Below are 19,904 nucleotides of genomic sequence, written 5' to 3' on the forward strand. Positions count from 1 at the left end.
GTTAGGTAATTTCTCACATTATTGCAACACACCTTCTGTTTTTCACTAGAAGTGACTGAACCAACAAGGGTTCCAAAAGGGTTCTTCAGCTGTCCCCATAGAAAAACCCTTTTTTGTTCCAGGTAAAACTGTTTTGGGTTCCATGTAGAACCCTCTGTGGAAAGGGTTCTACATGGAACCCAAAATGCTTCTACTGTGAAACAAAAGGGTTATACCTAAACCAAGAAGGGTTCTTTAAAGGGTTCTCCAATGTGGACAGACAAATTGGTTTGCTGCCAACATAGAAATATAATTACCCGAAAGGGAAAGCACCTGTTCAAGTCAATGTTCAGTGATGGGTGGATGGGCGGCCACATTGAGTAATTCAATTTCTATGACTGTCAAAGCTACCTTATGTGATGACTGATTTGACTGTTTGTTACTATCAACTCCTTACTACTACACATTATAAGTTATATCAAGTAAGATAGAAAACAAATTGTCATCAATGTCAAATCCCACTGCTGCCACCAAATGGAAACATATTTAATGTGTGTGATAAGGATTAGCCCCTTTTTTTCAATTTTTGCCTAAAATGACATACCCAAATCTAACTGCCTGTAGCTCAGGACCTGGAGCAAGGATATGCATATTCTTGATACCATTTGAATGGAAACACTTTGGAGTTTATGGAAATGTGAAAGGAATGTAGTAGAATATAACACATTAGATCTGGTAAAAGATAATACAAAGAAAAACCAACTGTTCTTTTGTATTTTCTTTGTATCATTATCTTTGAAATGCAAGAGAAAGGCCATAATGTATTATTCCAGCCCAGGTGCAATTTAGATTTTGGCCACTAGATGGCATCAGTGTATGTGCAAAGTTTATGACTGATCCAATGAACTATTGTATTTCTGTTAAAAAGTTTGTATCAAGACTGCCCAAATGTGCCTAATTTGTTTATTAATAACTTTCATGTTCAAAATTGTGCACTCTCCTCAAACAATAGCATGGTATTCTTTCACTGTGATAGCTACTGTAAATTGGACAGTGCAGTTAGAGTAACAAGAATTTAAGCTTCCTGCAAATATCAGATATGTCTATATCCTTGGTAATTTTCTTGTTACTTACAACCTCATACTAATTGCATTAGCTCACCGTCCCGTGGAAGTCCCGAAGAAGTTTTAACATAGTGTGACCAAAAAGAAGGCGACTCAATTACCACCCCATCGACGGGGCGATTGTGCGATAAATCTCCTGGTAGACGCTGCACTTCCCAGGAGTCACGTGTATCCCCTCTCACAGGCGGAGATGGCGGTTATGGAAACATATGTCTCAGAATCCCTGCGTCAGGGGTACATTCGGTCCTCCACTTCACCCGCCTCCTCGATTTTCTTTTTTGTGAAGAAGAAGGAGGGAGGTCTGCACCCGTGTATTGACTATTGAGGTCTGAACCAGATCACTGAAAGGTATAGTTACCCGCTACCACTCATAGCCACAGCGATTGAGTCAATGCACGGGGCGCGCTTCTTCACCAAACTAGATCTCAGGAGCGCTTACAACCTGGTGCATATCCGGGAGGGAGACGAGTGGAAGACGGCTTTCAGTACCACCTCAGGGCACTATGAGTATCTCGTCATGCCGTACGGGTTGATGAATGCGCCATTAGTCTTCCAAGCGTTTGTAGACGAGATTTTCAGGGACCTGCACAGGCAGGGTGTAGTGGTGTATATTGATGACTTTCTGATATACTCCGCTACACGCGCCGAGCATGTGTCCCTGGTGCACAGGGTGCTTGTCGCCTGTTGGAGCATGACCTGTACATCAAGGCTGAGAAATGCCTGTTCTTCCAGCAGTCCATCTCCTTCCTAGGGTACCGCATTTCCACCTCAGGGGTGGAGATGGAGAGTGACCGCATTTCAGCCGTGCGTAATTGGCCGACTCCCATCACGGTAAAGGAGGTGCAGCGGTTCTTAGGGTTTACCAACTACTACCAGAGGTTTATCCAGGGTTTTGGTCAGGTAGCGGCTCCCATTACCTCACTGCTGAAGGGTCGGCTGAGGCGGACAGGGCTTTTGGTCACCTGAGGGCTCTGTTTACCTCGGCTCCCGTGCTGGCCCATCCGGATCCCACTTTGGCGTTCATAGTGGAGGTGGACGCGTCCGAGGCTGGGATAGGAGCTGTGCTCTCTCAGCGCTTGGGTACGCCACCGAAGCTCCGCCCCTGTGCCTTCCTTTGGAAGAAGCTCAGCCTGGCGGAGCGAAACTATGACGTGGGGGACCGGGAGCTGTCGTCAAGGCCTTGAATGCGTGGAGACATTGGTTTGAGGGGGCTAAACACCCTTTTCTCATCTGGACTGACCACTGCAATCTGGAGTACATCCGGGCAATGAGGAGACTGAACCCTCGTCAGGCAAGGTGGGCCATGTTTTTCACCTGTTTTGTTTTCACCCTGTCCTACAGACCAGGCTCCCAGAATGTGAAGGCAGATGCACTGTCCCGGATGTATGACACAGAGGAGCGGCCCATGGATCATACTCCCATACTTCCGGCCTCCTGCCTGGTAGCGCCGGTGGTGTGGGAGCTGGACGCGGACATTGAGCAGGCGTTACGTGCAGAGCCCGCTGCCATCCAGTGTTCCGCTGGGTGTCTGTACGTCCCGTCTGCTGTCCGTGACCGGTTGATCTATTGGGCCCACACGTCACCCTCCTCTAGTCATCCTGGGATTGGTCGGACAGTGTGCTGTTTGAGCGGGAGGTACTGGTGACCTACCTTGGCTAAGGACGTGAGGGTTTATATTTCCTCCTGCTCGGTATGCACCCAGTGTAAGGCTCCTAGGCACCTGTCCAGAGGGAAGCTCCACCCCTTACCCGTTCCACAATGGCCGTGGTCGCACCTGTCGGTGGATTTCCTTACAGATCTTCCCCCCTCACAGGGTAACACCGCGATCCTGGTCGTTGTGGATTGATTCTCTAAGTCCTGCCGTCTCCTCCCTCTGCCAGGTCTCCCTACGGCCCTACAGACTGCGGAGGCCTTGTTTACGCACGTCTTCCGGCACTGCGGGGTGCCTGAGGATATAGTGTCTGATCGAGGTCCCCAGTTCACGTCGAGGGTATGGAAGGCATTCATGGAATGTCTGGGGGTCTCGATCAGGGGTTTCACCCCGAGAGTAATGGGCAGGTGGAGAGAGTAAACCAGGATGTGGGCAGGTTCCTGCGGTCTTATTGCCGGGACCGGCCAGGGGAGTGGGCGGCGTTCGTGCCCTGGGCCGAGATGGCCTAGAACTCATTCCGCCACTCCCCCATTAACCTCTCCCCCTTCCAGTGTGTACTGGGGTAACAGCCGGTTCTGGCTCCTTGGTATCAGAGTCAGACCGAGGCTCCTGCGGTGGATGACTGGTTCCGGCGCGCGGAGGAAACATGGGACGCTGCCCATGTTCACCTTCAGCGTGCCGTGCTGCGGCAGAAAGTTGGCACAGACCGTCACCGCAGTGAGGACCCGGTGTTCACACCGGGGGACCGGGTCTGGCTCTCGACCCGAAACCTGCCCCTCCGCCTGCCCTGCCGGAAGCTGGGTCCGCGGTTTGTGGGGCCATTTAAAGTCCTGAGGAGATTGAACAAGGTGAGTTACAGGTTACAGCTTCCCCCTGATTACCGTATTAACCCCTCGTTCCATGTGTCTCTCATCAGGCCGCTGATGGCTGGCCCGCTCCAGGAGTCTGAGGTGCGGGAGGTTCCTCCGCCCCCTCTGGACATCGAGGGGGCCCCGGCGTACTCCGTTCAGTCCATACTGGATTCGAGGCGTCGGGCGAGGGGCCTTTAGTACCTCGTGGACTGCGAGGGGTATGGTCCGGAGGAGAGATGCTGGGTTCCGGTGGAGGTTGTGTTGGACCCTTCAATGCTGCGGGAGTTCCACCATCTCCGTCCGGATCGCCCTGCGCCTCGCCCTCCGGGCCGGTGTCGGTGCGCTGCTGGAGCCGCGCATCGGGGGGTGGGAGGTACTGTCACGACTTCTGCCGAAGTCGGTGCTTCTCCTTGTTCGGGCGGTGTTCGGCGGTCGACGTCGCCGGTCTTCTAGCCATCGCCGATCCATTTTTCATTTTTCCATTTGTTTTGTCTTGTTTTCCCACACACCTGGTTTTCATTCCCTCATTACGTGTTGTGTATTTAACCCTCTGTTCCTCCCATGTCTTTGTGTGGTATTGTTTGTTGTAAGTGCTTGTGCACATTTGTTTGACTGGTGCGCGTCGGGTTATTGTGCCCACATTTTGTATTTCTTATGCCGTTGGTTTTACTATTAAACTGCTCCGGCTATTACCAAGTTCTGCTCTCCTGCGTCTAACTTCCCTGCCACCAGTTACGCACCCCTTACACTCACTCTCTCAGACATGTTGGGTGTGATTTCTCTTAGCTAACAGATTTACCGCAACAGCATAGTACCCAATCCATAATGCAATTTTTGCCGAAAGCCAAATACACTCCTTCTGCGAGTCCTGACTGTGACATATTTGAAACGTTTATTTTTTATTTTTTTTGCTATGTAGTCTAATGTGACTTAGGTCTGCATGATGCAACACCCAACCAACTCTAACAACTGCCTGTAACAAACAAACATCAGGACTTTGGGATTTATGCGTTCACTCTCTAGCCTCGGGAAGAAAGAGAATGAAAGAGCAGCAGGCTAGGAATGAGTCTCAAATCGCATCCTATTCCCTACAGAGTGCACTACTTTTGTCCAAAGCCCCTGAGCCTTGGTCAAAGAATAGGCTGTCATTTGGGACTCAAGCTAGCAGAGCTAATTAAATAGCCTCTGGCTTTTCCCCTGGGTGTTGTAACTTTAAAGCTGGGTAAACAATTAGACGGTGGTGGGCCACAGAGGACCTCAGGTTCCTATTGTGGACCAGGAGCCAGGATGCATCCCAAATGGTACCCTATACCCTACACAGTACACTACTTTTGACCAGAGTCCATAGTACGCTACTTTTGACCAGAGTCCACCCTATACCCTACATAGTACACTACTTTTGACCAGAGTCCACCCTATACCCTACATAGTGCACTATGTTTGACCAGAGTCCACCCTATTCCCTACATAGTGCACTACTTTTGACCAGAGCCCACTATGCAGGGAAAATGGTGCCATTTGCGACCCAGACTCAGTCGGATCATTACATGAAACATTGTTCTCAGCAGCCCTTTGAGCACTAAAGATTTATTGATAGCATTCTCTTTAGTTTCACCTCCCCACATCCCTTATTCCATTTCTTTCTCAAATAGCATTCAGACAGAGAGAGACAAAAAGAAGGAGACAGACATAGAGAGAGAGAGAGAGACAGAGAGACAGCGAGAGAGAGAGAGACAGAGAGAGAGAGAGAAAGAGACAGACAGAAAGAGAGAGAGACAGCGAGAGAGAGAGAGAGAGAGAGAGAGAGAGAGACAGACAGACAGACAGACAGACAGACAGACAGACAGACAGACAGACAGACAGACAGACAGACAGACAGACAGACAGACAGACAGACAGACAGACAGACAGACAGACAGACAGAGAGAGAGAGAGAGAGAGATAGGGACAGAGAGAGGGAGAGAGACAGACATAGAGAGAGAGAGAGAGAGAGAGAGAGAGAGAGAGAGAGAGAGAGAGAGAGACTAGGACTTGGAGGAAAGGCGCCCGGATCAATTCCACTGGTTGAGGAGTGTAGAGGGAGAAAAAGAGTGGAACATTTGTTCTGCGTGAGGAGGTTGTGCAGTCTGCAGCAGTTTTAGTTGCTTGCTCTACTAACTCTACTGATACGTCTCCCCCAAGGAGACTTGGCATGGAGACTAGAGACTAAGGCCTGGGCCATCCCAGCTCATCCCAGCTCATCCCATCCCACCCCAACCCAGTTCATCCCAGCCCATCCCGGCTCAACCCAGCCCATCCCAGCTCAACCCAGCTCATCCCATCCCAGCCCATCCTAGCCCATCTCATCCCACCCCATCCCAGCCCATCACATTCCATCCCATCCCATCACATTCCATCCCATCCCAGCCCATCCTTGCCCATCCAATCCCATCACATTCCATCCCAGCCCATCCTAGCCCATCCCATCCCATCACATTCCATTCCAGCCCATCCCAGCCCATCACATCCCATCCCAGCCCATCCTAGCCCATCCCATCACATTCCATCCCATCCCATCCCAGCCCATCCCACCCTAGCCCATCCCATCCCATCCCAGCCCCTCCAAACCCATCCCATCCCAGCCCCTCCAAACCCATCCCATCCCAGCCTATCCAAACCCATCCCATCCTAGCCCATCCCATCACATCCCATCCCAGCCCATCCCATCCCAGCCCATCACATTCCATCCCATCCCATCCCATCCCATCCCATCCCAGCCCCTCCAAACCCATCCCATCCCAGCCCCATCAAACCCATCCCAGCCCCACCAAACCCATCCCATCCCAGCCCATCCAAACCCATCCCATCCCAGCCCATCCCATCCAAGCCCCTCCAAACCCATCCCATCCCAGCCTATCCCATCCTAGCCCATCCTAACCCATCCCATTCCAGCCTATCCCATCCTAGCCCATCCCAACCCATCCCATTCCAGCCCCTCCAAACCCATCCCATCCCAGCCTTGCTTTATTTGTCCACCTGCTCTGAGCTCTCTGAGACCCTTAAATATGTTGTCATTATGGTGGGAGAAATGAAATGATGACAATGAGGTAGGAAGGATCTGTGATCAGGGTTTGTTTGAATTCCATACTATGTAACTGAGTGTCTCCAGATAAACAGAAAGTCAACCTATCGTTTCTATAACTGCCAGTCAGTCCTTGACTGTATTTGACTTGTGTACAGACAGGGATTTCCATCAGAGGACACATTGATCTGCTACCTGCTATCCCACTGGGTACACACTGGTTGAATCAACGTTGAACTGACGTCTGTGCCCAGTGGCTTGGGTCTGTTTCTATGATCTGCTACCTGCTATCCCACTGGGTACACACTGGTTGAATCAACGTTGAATTGACGTCTGTGCCCAGTGGCTTGGGTCTGTTTCTATGATCTGCTACCTGTTGTTGGTCTGTTTCTATGTTGTTGTCCGTCCTTCAAACAACATATTTTTCACTGCTCCGCCTTGAGCTAGCACCCTATATCACAACTCTACTATCTGTCTCCATGTTGGTCTACTGTCCTTCTGTCTCCATGTCCGTCTGTCTCCATGTTGGTCTACTGTCCTTCTGTCTCCATGTTGGTCTACTGTCCTTCTGTCTCCATGTCCTTCTGTCTCCATGTTGGTCTACTGTCCTTCTGTCTCCATGTCCTTCTGTCTCCATGTTGGTCTACTGTCCTTCTGTCTCCATGTTGGTCTACTGTCCTTCTGTCTCCATGTCCTTCTGTCTCGATTTTGGTCTACTGTCCTTCTGTCTCCATGTTGGTCTACTGTCCTTCTGTCTCCATGTCCTTCTGTCTCCATGTTGGTCTACTGTCCTTCTGTCTCCATGTTGGTCTACTGTCCTTCTGTCTCCATGTTGGTCTACTGTACTTCTGTCTACATGTTGGTCTACTGTCCTTCTGTCTCCATGTTGGTCTACTGTCCTTCTGTCTACATGTTGGTCTACTGTACTTCTGTCTCCATGTTGGTCTACTGTCCTTCTGTCTCCATGTCCTTCTGTCTCCATGTTGGTCTACTGTCCTTCTGTCTCCATGTTGGTCTACTGTCCTTCTGTCTCCATGTTGGTCTACTGTCCTTCTGTCTCCATGATGGTCTACTGTACTTCTGTCTACATGTTGGTCTACTGTCCTTCTGTCTCCATGTTGGTCTACTGTCCTTCTGTCTCCATGTCCTTCTGTCTCCATGTTGGTCTACTGTCCTTCTGTCTCCATGTTGGTCTACTGTCCTTCTGTCTCCATGTCCTTCTGTCTCCATGTTGGTCTACTGTCCTTCTGTCTCCATTTTGGTCTACTGTCCTTCTGTCTCCATGTTGGTCTACTGTCCTTCTGTCTCCATGTTGGTCTACTGTCCTTCTGTCTCCATGTTGGTCTACTGTCCTTCTGTCTCCATGTTGGTCTACTGTACTTCTGTCTACATGTTGGTCTACTGTCCTTCTGTCTCCATGTTGGTCTACTGTCCTTCTGTCTCCATGTCTTTCTGTCTCCATGTTGGTCTACTGTCCTTCTGTCTCCATGTTGGTCTACTGTCCTTCTGTCTCCATGTCCTTCTGTCTTCATGTTGGTCTATGGTCCTTCTGTCTCCATGATGGTCTACTGTACTTCTGTCTACATGTTGGTCTACTGTCCTTTTGTCTCCATGTTGGTCTACTGTCCTTCTGTCTCCATGTTGGTCTACTGTCCTTCTGTCTCCATGTTGGTCTATGGTCCTTCTGTCTCCATGTCCTTCTGTCTCCATGTCCTTCTGTCTCCATGTTGGTCTACTGTCCTTCTGTCTCCATGTTGGTCTACTGTCCTTCTGTCTCCATGTTGGTCTACTGTCCTTCTGTCTCCATGTTGGTCTACTGTCCTTCTGTCTCCATGTCCTTCTGTCTCCATGTTGGTCTACTGTCCTTCTGTCTCCATGTCCTTCTGTCTCCATGTTGGTCTACTGTCCTTCTGTCTCCATGTTGGTCTACTGTCCTTCTGTCTCCATGTCCTTCTGTCTCCATGTTGGTCTACTGTCCTTCTGTCTCCATGTCCTTCTGTCTTCATGTTGGTCTATGGTCCTTCTGTTTCCATGATGGTCTACTGTACTTCTGTCTACATGTTGGTCTACTGTCCTTTTGTCTCCATGTTGGTCTACTGTCCGACTGTCTCCATGTCCTTCTGTCTCCATGTTGGTCTACTGTTCCTTCTGTCTCCATGTTGGTCTACTGTCCTTCTGTCTCCATGTCCTTCTGTCTCCATGTTGGTCTACTGTCCTTCTGTCTCCATGTTGGTCTACTGTCCTTCTGTCTCCATGTCCTTCTGTCTCCATGTTGGTCTACTGTCCTTCTGTCTCCATGTCCTTCTGTCTCCATGTTGGTCTATGGTCCTTCTGTCTCCATGTTGGTCTACTGTCCTTCTGTCTCCATGTTGGTCTACTGTACTTCTGTCTCCATGATGGTCTACTGTCCTTCTGTCTCCATGTTGGTCTACTGTCCTTCTGTCTCCATGTTGGTCTACTGTCCTTCTGTCTCCATGTTGGTCTACTGTCCTTCTGTCTCCATGTTGGTCTACTGTCTTTCTGTCTCCATGTTGGTCTATGGTCCTTCTGTCTCCATGATGGTCTACTGTCCTTCTGTCTCCATGATGGTCTACTGTCCTTCTGTCTCCATGTCCTTCTGTCTCCATGTTGGTCTACTGTACTTCTGTCTACATGTTGGTCTACTGTCCTTCTGTCTCCATGTCCTTCTGTCTCCATGTTGGTCTACTGTCCTTCTGTCTCCATGTTGGTCTACTGTCCTTCTGTCTCCATGTTGGTCTACTGTCCTTCTGTCTACATGTTGGTCTACTGTACTTCTGTCTCCATGTTGGTCTACTGTCCTTCTGTCTCCATGTTGGTCTACTGTCCTTCTGTCTCCATGTTGGTCTACTGTCCTTCTGTCTACATGTTGGTCTACTGTACTTCTGTCTACATGTTGGTCTACTGTCCTTCTGTCTCCATGTTGGTCTACTGTCCTTCTGTCTCCATGTCCTTCTGTCTCCATGTTGGTCTACTGTCCTTCTGTCTCCATGTTGGTCTACTGTCCTTCTGTCTCCATGTTGGTCTACTGTCCTTCTGTCCCCATGTTAGTCTACTGTCCTTCTGTCTCCATGTTGGTCTACTGTCCTTCTGTCTCCATGTTGGTCTATGGTCCTTCTGTCTCCATGATGGTCTACTGTCCTTCTGTCTCCATGTTGGTCTACTGTCCTTCTGTCTCCATGTCCGTCTGTCTCCATGTTGGTCTACTGTCCTTCTGTCTACATGTTGGTCTACTGTCCTTCTGTCTCCATGTTGGTCTACTGTCCTTCTGTCTCCATGTCCTTCTGTCTCCATGATGGTCTACTGTCCTTCTGTCTCCATGTTGGTCTACTGTCCTTCTGTCTCCATGTTGGTCTACTGTCCTTCTGTCTCCATGATGGTCTACTGTCCTTCTGTCTCCATGTTGGTCTACTGTCCTTCTGTCTCCATGTTGGTCTACTGTCCTTCTGTCTCCATGTCCTTCTGTCTCCATGTTGGTCTACTGTCCTTCTGTCTCCATGTTGGTCTACTGTCCTTCTGTCTCCATGATGGTCTACTGTCCTTCTGTCTCCATGTTGGTCTACTGTCCTTCTGTCTCCATGTTGGTCTACTGTCCTTCTGTCTCCATGTTGGTCTACTGTCCTTCTGTCTCCATGTCCTTCTGTCTCCATGTTGGTCTACTGTCCTTCTGTCTCCATGTTGGTCTACTGTCCTTCTGTCTCCATGATGGTCTACTGTCCTTCTGTCTCCATGTTGGTCTACTGTCCTTCTGTCTCCATGTCCTTCTGTCTCCATGTTGGTCTACTGTCCTTCTGTCTCCATGTTGGTCTACTGTCCTTCTGTCTCCATGTCCTTCTGTCTCCATGATGGTCTACTGTCCTTCTGTCTCCATGTTGGTCTACTGTCCTTCTGTCTCCATGTTGGTCTACTGTCCTTCTGTCTCCATGATGGTCTACTGTCCTTCTGTCTCCATGTTGGTCTACTGTACTTCTGTCTCCATGTTGGTCTACTGTCCTTCTGTCTCCATGTTGGTCTACTGTCCTTCTGTCTCCATGTTGGTCTACTGTCCTTCTGTCTCCATGTTGGTCTACTGTCCTTCTGTCTACATGTTGATCTACTGTCCTTCAAACAACATATATTTCACCTCAGTGTCTTTTTCTAGATATCCTAGACCTCTTGATCTACTATCTTGATAAATAATCGACAAACAACTGATTATTTTATAATACCTAATAGATATGTATTCTTCACAAAATGAGTATGAATGATGACCCCTTGAAGACATGAATATATCTGAACAGTAGATATGAAGCCCCTCTGAACTGAGTTTTGAATAGAGATTAAGTTCAATGAGTCAGATAAATATTATTCTAAATATTCAGGCGAGGAGGCACTGCTTGTAATTCCAGAAGAAGATGTTGGGCACACTGCATATTAAGGCTATCGTTATTTAAATTCAATCACAATCTTAGAGGCATAGTTATACAAGTCAAAATACTGTTGAAAATAAAAATGATTCAGTGTATCCTCACATTAACTTCCAAATATCAAAATCAACAGAAATCAATGTTCTTCTGTTGAAGGGTATTTACATTGAAAAGGTAAACGTATTTGGACTTACCATTGTTGTTTCAGCGATGGACCCAAAACTGTTAATAAAAATGTTGCACGTTACGTTTACAGGGGGACCTGTGAAAGAATGAAAAATAAATAATATTATTTTCTTATTACAGAACTGGGAAACAAAAACCCCTCCTTGCAGACAGAAAACGTACAGAAAGCACAGTCCTTCCTCCTTCCTCCTTTTTTTACACAGAAAACACAGTCCTTCCTCCTTCCTCCTTTATTACACAGAAAGCACAGTCCTTCCTCCTTCCTCCTTTTTTTACACAGAAAACACAGTCCTTCCTCCTTCCTCCTTTTTTACACAGAAAACACAGTCCTTCCTCCTTCCTCCTTTTTTACACAGAAAACACAGTCCTTCCTCCTTCCTCCTTTTTTACACAGAAAACACAGTCCTTCCTCCTTCCTCCTTTTTTACACTGAAAACACAGTCCTTCCTCCTTCCTCCTTTTTTACACAGAAAACAGTCCTTCCTCCTTCCTCCTTTTTTTACACAGAAAACACAGTCCTTCCTCCTTCCTCCTTTTTTACACTGAAAACACAGTCCTTCCTCCTTCATCCTTTTTTACACAGAAAACACAGTCCTTCCTCCTTCCTCCTTTTTTACACAGAAAACACAGTCCTTCCTCCTTCCTCCTTTATTACACAGAAAACACAGTCCTTCCTCCTTCCTCCTTTTTTACACAGAAAACGCAGTTCTTCCTCCTTCCTCCATTTTTACACAGAAAACACAGTCCTTCCTCCTTCCTCCTTTATTACACAGAAAACACAGTCCTTCCTCCTTCCTCCTTTTTTACACAGAAAACACAGTCCTTCCTCCTTCCTCCTTTATTACACAGAAAACACAGTCCTTCCTCCTTCCTCCTTTTTTACACTGAAAACACAGTCCTTCCTCCTTCCTCCTTTTTTACACAGAAAACAGTCCTTCCTCCTTCCTCCTTTTTTTACACAGAAAACACAGTCCTTCCTCCTTCCTCCTTTTTTTACACTGAAAACACAGTCCTTCCTCCTTCCTCCTTTTTTACACAGAAAACACAGTCCTTCCTCCTTCCTCCTTTTTTACACAGAAAACACAGTCCTTCCTCCTTCCTCCTTTATTACACAGAAAACACAGTCCTTCCTCCTTTCTCCATTTTTACACAGAAAACACAGAGTTTCCTCCTTCCTCCTTTTTTACACAGAAAACACAAAGTCCTTCAGAAAACACAAAGTCCTATTGTGGAACACATAATATAATATAATATAATATGCCATTTAACCGATGCTTTTGCCAAAGCGACTTCGTCTTTATGTACGTGCGATCCTGGGAATCTTCAGAGGACCACAATGGAATTCCCCATAAGCCTGTGTGAAACTATACACAGAAGTACTGTAATATCACGTTGTAAACACACAGCGCTCCATGTTGACTGAGAGATTCTGAGAATGTCTCTCTCTCCCCCTCCCACCCCCCCAAAAAAAGCTAAGATCCTCAGAGACACTTCTAGGTTGTTTTCAGACAACAGTGCCGAGGTTAGAACGAACAACACAGGGTTGAAGCGTGTCCGTTGAGGGCCGTATTACCTGCTTGTACAAACATAAATGTGATTACCCAGTGCCCGGTGACAAAAGGTCACTTTCAATGGGCTCAAGGAGAAAGGACAGCAATGGGAAGATGTCTAGCCCCCATCCACCCCCTCAGGAAATGACAGATATTGGCTTTGAGCGGTAAATCATATTGAGTACCAATTCCAGGAAAACCCCTCCTCATCGCCTATACCTTCTACATAAAGCCGGAAAGCCAATCATTTTGGTTAATTAAAGGATTCTACTTATTGTTTATATCAAAAAGGGTACATCATTTTAACTTGATTTTACAGTACATCAAATTTGTGGGTCACAAAGGTATGGTAATATATATGATACAGTATAATTGCACATAGTCACATGTCACAGCAGGACTACATTCCCTGAACATTTAAGCTCACATCCTGTACATTTTAACACAAACAACCTCTGTGTTTAAGTTGTCAAGCTTCCTCTAATACAGATGCCTGGTGGCTACAATGAACTGAAGGCTCTGAATTATTTTGATGGCCAATTATTGTCCCTGTCACTGTCTTACAGCTGCTGCACTGAGGAAGTAGTACACACACACACACACACACACACACACACACACACACACACACACACACAAACGTAGTTCTTCGTTAACCTATCAAATACAACCTCAGGAGATGGAGATGCAGAGGAAATCAGCAGGTTTTACCCCGGAGCAAATATCTTGTTTTTTAGGTACATCATCGAATTAAATGAATATCAATAAAATAAACAGGACAAAATAAGTAAAGAAAATAAATAAATAATTAAGTCTAGTTTTATAGCATGAATGCTCGTGACAACAATCAGCGTATACATTAAAGATCCCACATTAAAACGTTCTAAGATTTACAATGTTTCACACTGCGTCTTCTTCTATACTTTCTAACAAACTAACTTCCCACAATGCTGGTCGGCAATATTAACGTCTTTCTTTTCAGGGCTGGGGAAAGACGAGGGGAAAAGAGAAGAAAGAGGATGGGGAAAAGAGGAGAAAAGAGGAGGGCAAAAGAGGAGGTGAAAAGAGGAGGAAAGAGGAGGAGGAAAGAGGAGGAGAAAAGAGGAGGAAAGAGGAGGAGAAAAGAGGAGGAGAAAAGAGGAGGGGAAAGAGGAGGGTAGAGGAAGAGAAAAGAGGAGGAAAGAGGAGGGGAAAAGAGGAGGAGAAAAGAGGAGGGGAAAAGAGGAGGAGAAAAGAGGAGGACAGAGGATGAGAAAAGAGGAGGAAAGAGGTGGGGAAAAGAGGAGGAAAGAGGAGGAGAAAAAAGGGGAAAAGAGGAGGTGAAAAGAGGAGGAGAAAAGAGGCGAAAAGAGGAGGTGAAAAGAGGAGGGAAGAGGAGGAAAGAGGAGAGGAAAAGAGGAGGGGAAAAGAGGAGGGGAAAAGAGGAGGAGAAAAGAGGAGGAAAAAGGAGGGGAAAAGAGGGGAAAAGAGGAGGCTAAGAGGGCAGAAGAGGAGGTGAAAAGAGGGGAAAAGAGGAGGAGGAAAGAGGAGGAAAGAGGAGGAGGACAGAGGAGGAGGAAAGAGGAGGCTAAGAGGGGAAAAGAGGAGGTGAAAAGAGGAGGGGAAAGAGGAGGAAAGAGGAGAGGAAAAAGGAGAAGAAAAGAGGGGAAAAGAGGAGTTGAAAAGAGGAGGAAAGATGAGTAGGAAAGAGGAGGAGAAAAGAGGGGGAAAGAGGAGGAGAAAAGAGGAGGTGAAAAGAGGAGGAAAGAGGAGGAGGAAAGAGGAGGAAAGAGGAGAAGGAAAGAGGAGGAAAGAGGAGGCAAAGAGGGGAAAAGAGGAGGTGAAAAGAGGAGGGGAAAGAGGAGAGGAAGAGAGGAGGAAAGAGGAGGAGAAAAGAGGGGAAAAGAGGAGGAGAAAAGAGGAGGAGAAAAGAGAAGGAAAGAGGAGGAGGAAAGAGGAGTAAAGAAGAGGAGGAAAGAGGAGGAAAGAGGGGAAAAGAGGAGGTGAAAAGAGGAGAAGAAGGAGGAGGAAAGAGGAGAGGAAAAGAGGAGGAAAGAGGAGGAGAAAAGAGGAGAAAAGAGGAGAAAAGAGGTGGAAAAGAGGGGAAAAGACGAGGGGAAAAGAGGAGGGGAAAAGAGGAGGAGAAAAGAGGAGGAAAGAGGAGGGGAAAAGAGGAGGAGAAAAGAGGAGGGGAAAAGAGGAGAAAGAGGAGGAAAGAGGAGAGGAAAAGAGGAGGTGAAAAGAGGAGGGGAAAAGAGCAGGAGAAAAGAGGAGGAGAAAAGAGGGGAAAAGAGGAGGTGAAAAGAGGAGAAAAGAGGAGGAAAAGAGGGGAAAAGAGGAGGGAAAGAGGGGAAAGAGGAGGGGAAAAGAGGAGGTGAAAAGAGAGGGGAAAAGAGGAGGAGAAAAGAGGAGGATAAAGAGGAGAGGAAGAGAGGAGGAAAGAGGAGGAGAAAAAGGAGAAGAAAAGAGGAGGAGAAAAGAGGGGAAAAGAGGAGGAAATATGATGAGAAAAGAGGAGGAGAAAAGAGAAGGAAAGAGGAGGAGGAAAGAGGAGTAAAAAAAGAGTAGGAAAAAGGAGGAAAGAGGGGAAAAGAGGAGGTGAAAAGAGGAGGGGAAGGAGGAGGAAAGAGGAGAGGAAAAGAGGAGAGAAGAGGAGGGGGAAAGAGGAGGAGAAAAGAGGAGAAAAGAGGAGGAAAAGAGGGGAAAAGACGAGGGGAAAAGAGGAGGGGAAAAGAGGAGGAGAAAAGAGGGGAAAAGAGGAGGTGAAAAGAGAGGGATAGAGGAGGGAAAGAGGAGGCGAAAAGAGGAGGGGAAAAGAGGAGGGAAAAAAGAGGAGGGGAAAAGACGAGGAAAGAGGAGGAGAAAGAGGGGAAAATAGGAGGCTAAGAGGGGAGAAGAGGAGGTGAAAAGAGTGGAAAAGAGGAGGAGAAAAGAGGAGGAGGAAAGAGGAGGAAAGAGGAGGAGGACAGAGGAGGAAAGAGGAGGCAAAGAGGGGAAAAGAGGAGGTGGAAAGAGGAGTAAAGAGGAGGAAAGAGGAGTTGAAAAGAGGAGGAAAGACGAGTAGGAAAGAGGAGGAGAAAAGAGGGGGAAAGAGGTAGGGAAAAGTGGAGGAGAAAAGAGGAGGGGAAAAGAGGAGGGGAAAGAGGAGAGGAAAAGAGGAGGAAAGAGGAAAAAGAAAGAGGAGGCGAAAAGAGGAGGAGAAAAGAGGGGAAAAGAGGAGGAAATAGGATGAGAAAAGAGGAGGTGAAAAGAGGAGGAAAGAGGAGGAGGGTAGAGGAGGCAAGAGGTGTAGGAAAGAGGAGGAAAGAGGGGAAAAGAGGAGGTGAAAAGAGGAGGGGAAAAGAGGAGGAAAGAGGAGGAGAAAAGAGGAGGAAAGTGGAGGAGAAAAGAGGAGGAGAAAAGAGGAGGAAAGAGGAGGAAAGAGGAGGTGAAAAGAGGAGGATAGAGGAGGCAAAGAGGAGGAGAAAAGAGGAGGGGGAAAGAGGCGGAAAAAGAGGAGGAGAAAAGAGGGGAAAGAGGAGGTGAAAAGAGGAGGAAAGAGGAGGAGAAAAGAGGGGAAAAGAGAAGGTGAAAAGAGGAGGGGAAAAGAGGAGGAAAGAGGAGGAGAAAAGAGGAGGAAAGAGGCGGAAAGAGGAGGAAAGAGGAGGTGAAAAGAGGAGGATAGAGGAGGCAAAGAGGAGGAGAAAAGAGGAGGGGAAAAGAGGAGTGGAAAAGAGGAGGAAAGAGGAGGAGAAAAGAGGGGAAAAGAGGAGGGAAAGAGGGGAGAAGAGGAGGTGAAAAGAGGGGAAAGGAGGAGGAGAAAAGAGGAGGAGGAAAGAGGAGGCGAAAAGAGGAGGAAAGAAGAGGAGAGAGGAGTGGAAAAGAGGAGGGAAGAGGAGGGGAAAAGAGGTGGAGAAAAGAGGAGGAAAGAAGAGGAGAAAAGAGGGGAAAAGAGGAGGTGAAAAGAGGAGGTGAAAAGAGGAGGGGAAAAGAGGAGGGGGAAAGAGGAGGGGGAAAGAGGAGGAGAAAAGTGGAGGAGAAAAGAGGGGAAAAGAGGAGGTGAAAAGAGGAGGGTAGAGGAGGCAAAGAAGATGAGAAAAAAGGAGGGGAAAAGAGGAGAAGAAAAGAGGAGGAAAGAGGAGAAAAGAGGGGAAAAGAGAAGGGGGAAAGAGGAGGAGAAAAGAGGAGGAGTAAAGAGGAGGAGAAAAGAGGGGAAAAGAGGAGGTGAAAAGAGGAGGGTAGAGGAGGCAAAGAAGAGGAGAAAAAGGAGGGGAAAAGAGGAGGAAAGAGGAGGAGGAAAGAGGAGGAGAAAAGAGGAGGAATGAGGAGGAAAGCGGAAGAGAGAGGAGGGGAAAAGTGGAGGAAAGAGTAGGGGAAAACATGCGGAGAAAAGAGGAGGAAAGTGGAGGAAAGAGGAGGAGAAAAGAGGGGAATGAGGAGGGAAAAACAGGAGGTGAAAAGAGAAGGAAAGAGGAGGGGAAAAGAGGGGAAAAGAGGAGGTGAAAAGAGGAGGAAGGAGGAGGCAAAGAGGGGAAAAGAGGAGGAGAAAAGAGGAGGAAAAAAGAGGAGGGGAAAATAGGAGGGGAAAAGAGGAGGAAAGAGGAGGCAATGAGGGGAAAAGAGGAGGCAAAGAGGAGGAGAAAAGAGGAGGGGAAAAGAGGAGGGGAAAATAGGAGGGGAAAAGAGGAGGAGAAAAGAGGAAAGAGGAGGAGAAAAGAGGGGAAAAGAGGAGGAAAAGAGGGGAGAAGAGGAGGTGAAAAGAGGGGAAAGAGGAGGAGAAAAGAGGAGGAGAAAAGAGGAGGCAAGAAGAGGCAAAGAGGGGAAAGAGGAGGAGAAAAGAGGAGGAGAAAAGAGGAGGAGAGAGGAGGGGAAAAGAGGAGGAAAGAGGAGGGGAAAAGAGGAGGAGAAAAGAGGGGAGAGGAGGAGGGAAGAGGAGGAGTAAAGAGGGGGAAAGAGGAGGGGAAAAGACGAGGAAAGAGGAGGAGAAAAGAGGGGAAAAGAGGAGGTGAAAGGAGGAGGCAAGAGGGGGGGAAAGAGGAGGAGAAAATAGGAGGTGAGAAGAGGAGGAGAAAATAGTAGGAGAAAATAGGAGAAAAGAGGTGAGAAAGAGGAGGGGAAAAGAGGAGGAGAAAAGAGGAGGAAAGAGGAGGAAAGAGGAGGAGGAAAGAGGAGGGGAAAAGAGGAGGAGAAAAGAGGAGGAAAGAGGAGGAGGAAAGAGGAAAAAAGAGGAGGAGGAAAGAGGAGGAGGAAAAGAGGAGGAGAAAAGAGGAGGAGAATAGAGGGGAAAAGAGGAGGTGAAAAGAAGAGGAAAGAGGAGGGGAAAATAGGAGGAGAAAAGAGGAGGAGGAAAGAGGAGGCAAGAAGAGGCAAAGAGGGGAAAGAGGAGAAAAGAGGAGAAAAGAGGGGAAAAGAGGAGGTGAAAAGAGGAGGGGGATTTGATTACAAATGTAATCATTTGTATTTTCTTGACATTCCTTCCTTGCAATGTGTGGTGACGCAAAAGGTTGGGAAATCTAGTCTCTCTCTCTCTCTGTCTCTCTCTCTCTCTGTGTGTCTCTCTCTCTCAAACTCTCTCTCTCTCTCTCCCTCTCTCTCTCTCTCCACCGCTGCAGTTCATTTCATAGCCTTCCAATGAGCGATGCAGAGAGGGATAAAGGGCAGCTCATTAACTGTCAAGACAGGGTGACTCATACTGTAGAGCACAATGATTTGCTTTACTATGTTTATTCCAAATGGTCTGGGCTCAGTGCACTGCAGACACAGCAGTGAAAGAGAGAGAGAAACAGAGAGAGAGAAACAGAAACAGCGAGCGAGAGAGCGAAACACAGAGAGAGAGAGAGAGAGAGAGAGAGAGAAAGAGGGAGAGAAAGAGAGAGAGAAACAGAGAGAGAGACCGAGAGAGAGACAGGCAGAGAGAAAAAAAAGAGAGAAACCGAGCGAGAGAGAGCGAGAGAGAGAAAGAGAGAGCGAGAGAAAGAGAGAGAGAGAGAGGTAAGTAGGTGTCTTGGTGTCTCTCTCTGATTTGCTGCTGAGGTGAGGTGTACTGTCCTTCCAAATCAATTCCGTGCTTCTGTACCCCAACCTCCACTTTCATTAAAAACAAGTGACAACAGCAATAAACCATAATGAAACAAACGCTTTGCTACATCCCTCCTTGCCTTGCTAAGAGACGACCATGGCCTTAGCTATCAAAATGCCACTGAAAATTGCTTTTTCTAAACTGGAAACCAGTGTAAAAACAATACATCATTATTCAGATCAGATTCATGTGGGCAGTAAATTACTTAAAGTCAAGTCATTTAAGCAGAACAATTCATTTTCACTCTTGGAAAAATGATTGGACATATGTGAAATAGATTTAGCTAGCGGTGCATCATGGGAAACCACCCTAAACAACAATACTATTCATCAGCACAGTGTTTACTAAAATGAACCTCTACAAGCCTGCAGTATTCTCACCTCCAGCGTAGGATAACTGCTAACATCATGCCCAAACCGGACGCACGCGTGAGCCATCGTGCACAAATTGATTTTGTTCACCCACACCAAATGAGATCACGACACGTAGGTTTAAATATCAAAACAAACTCTGAACCAATTATATTCATTTGGGGACAGGTAGAAAAGCATTAAACATTTTATGTCAATTTAGCTAGCTAGCTTGCTGTTGTTAGCTAATTCGTTCTGGGATATAAACATTGAGTTGTTATTTTACCTGAAATGCACAAGGTCCTCTACTCTGACAATTAATATACACATAAAACTGTCAACCCAATTTCTAGTCATCTCTCCTCCTTCCAGGCTTCTTTTTCTTCTTTGGACTTTATATGGCGATTGGCAACTAACTTTCATAATAAGGTGCATTACAACAACCGACCTCAGTTCATCTTTCAATCACCCACGTGGGTATATGCTCCTATAAACCAATGAGGAGATGGGAGAGGCTGGACTTGCAGCGCGTTGAGCATCACAAATGGAACCTATTTCCATTTTAGCGCCTTGGCAACGCAGATGCTCGCTGACGCCCGCGAGCAATGTGGGTGCAGTGATTGAATAACATGTATGTGTACATTTATTTTTGCAACGTGACGTGTCCGGTCTGGTCAGCATATCAGTAATA

At 47.3% G+C, this 19,904-nt stretch overlaps 1 protein-coding gene across 3 annotated transcripts in view; it reads right to left on the bottom strand.

Annotated features, from left to right (window-relative positions):
* Window positions 1–19,904, bottom strand: part of LOC106612254 (glycine receptor, alpha 1) — a 146,934-nt gene that overhangs the window by 55,039 nt on the left and 71,991 nt on the right. For all 3 annotated transcript variants that reach the window (XM_045724231.1, XM_045724230.1, XM_045724232.1), the window contains one exon: window positions 11,285–11,352. In XM_045724231.1, coding sequence (XP_045580187.1) covers window positions 11,285–11,352 — 68 coding nt within the window. The remainder of the gene's footprint in view (window positions 1–11,284; window positions 11,353–19,904) is intronic.

The sequence above is a fragment of the Salmo salar genome, chromosome ssa09 (assembly GCF_905237065.1).
Source record: "Salmo salar chromosome ssa09, Ssal_v3.1, whole genome shotgun sequence".
Classification (NCBI taxonomy): domain Eukaryota; kingdom Metazoa; phylum Chordata; class Actinopteri; order Salmoniformes; family Salmonidae; genus Salmo; species Salmo salar.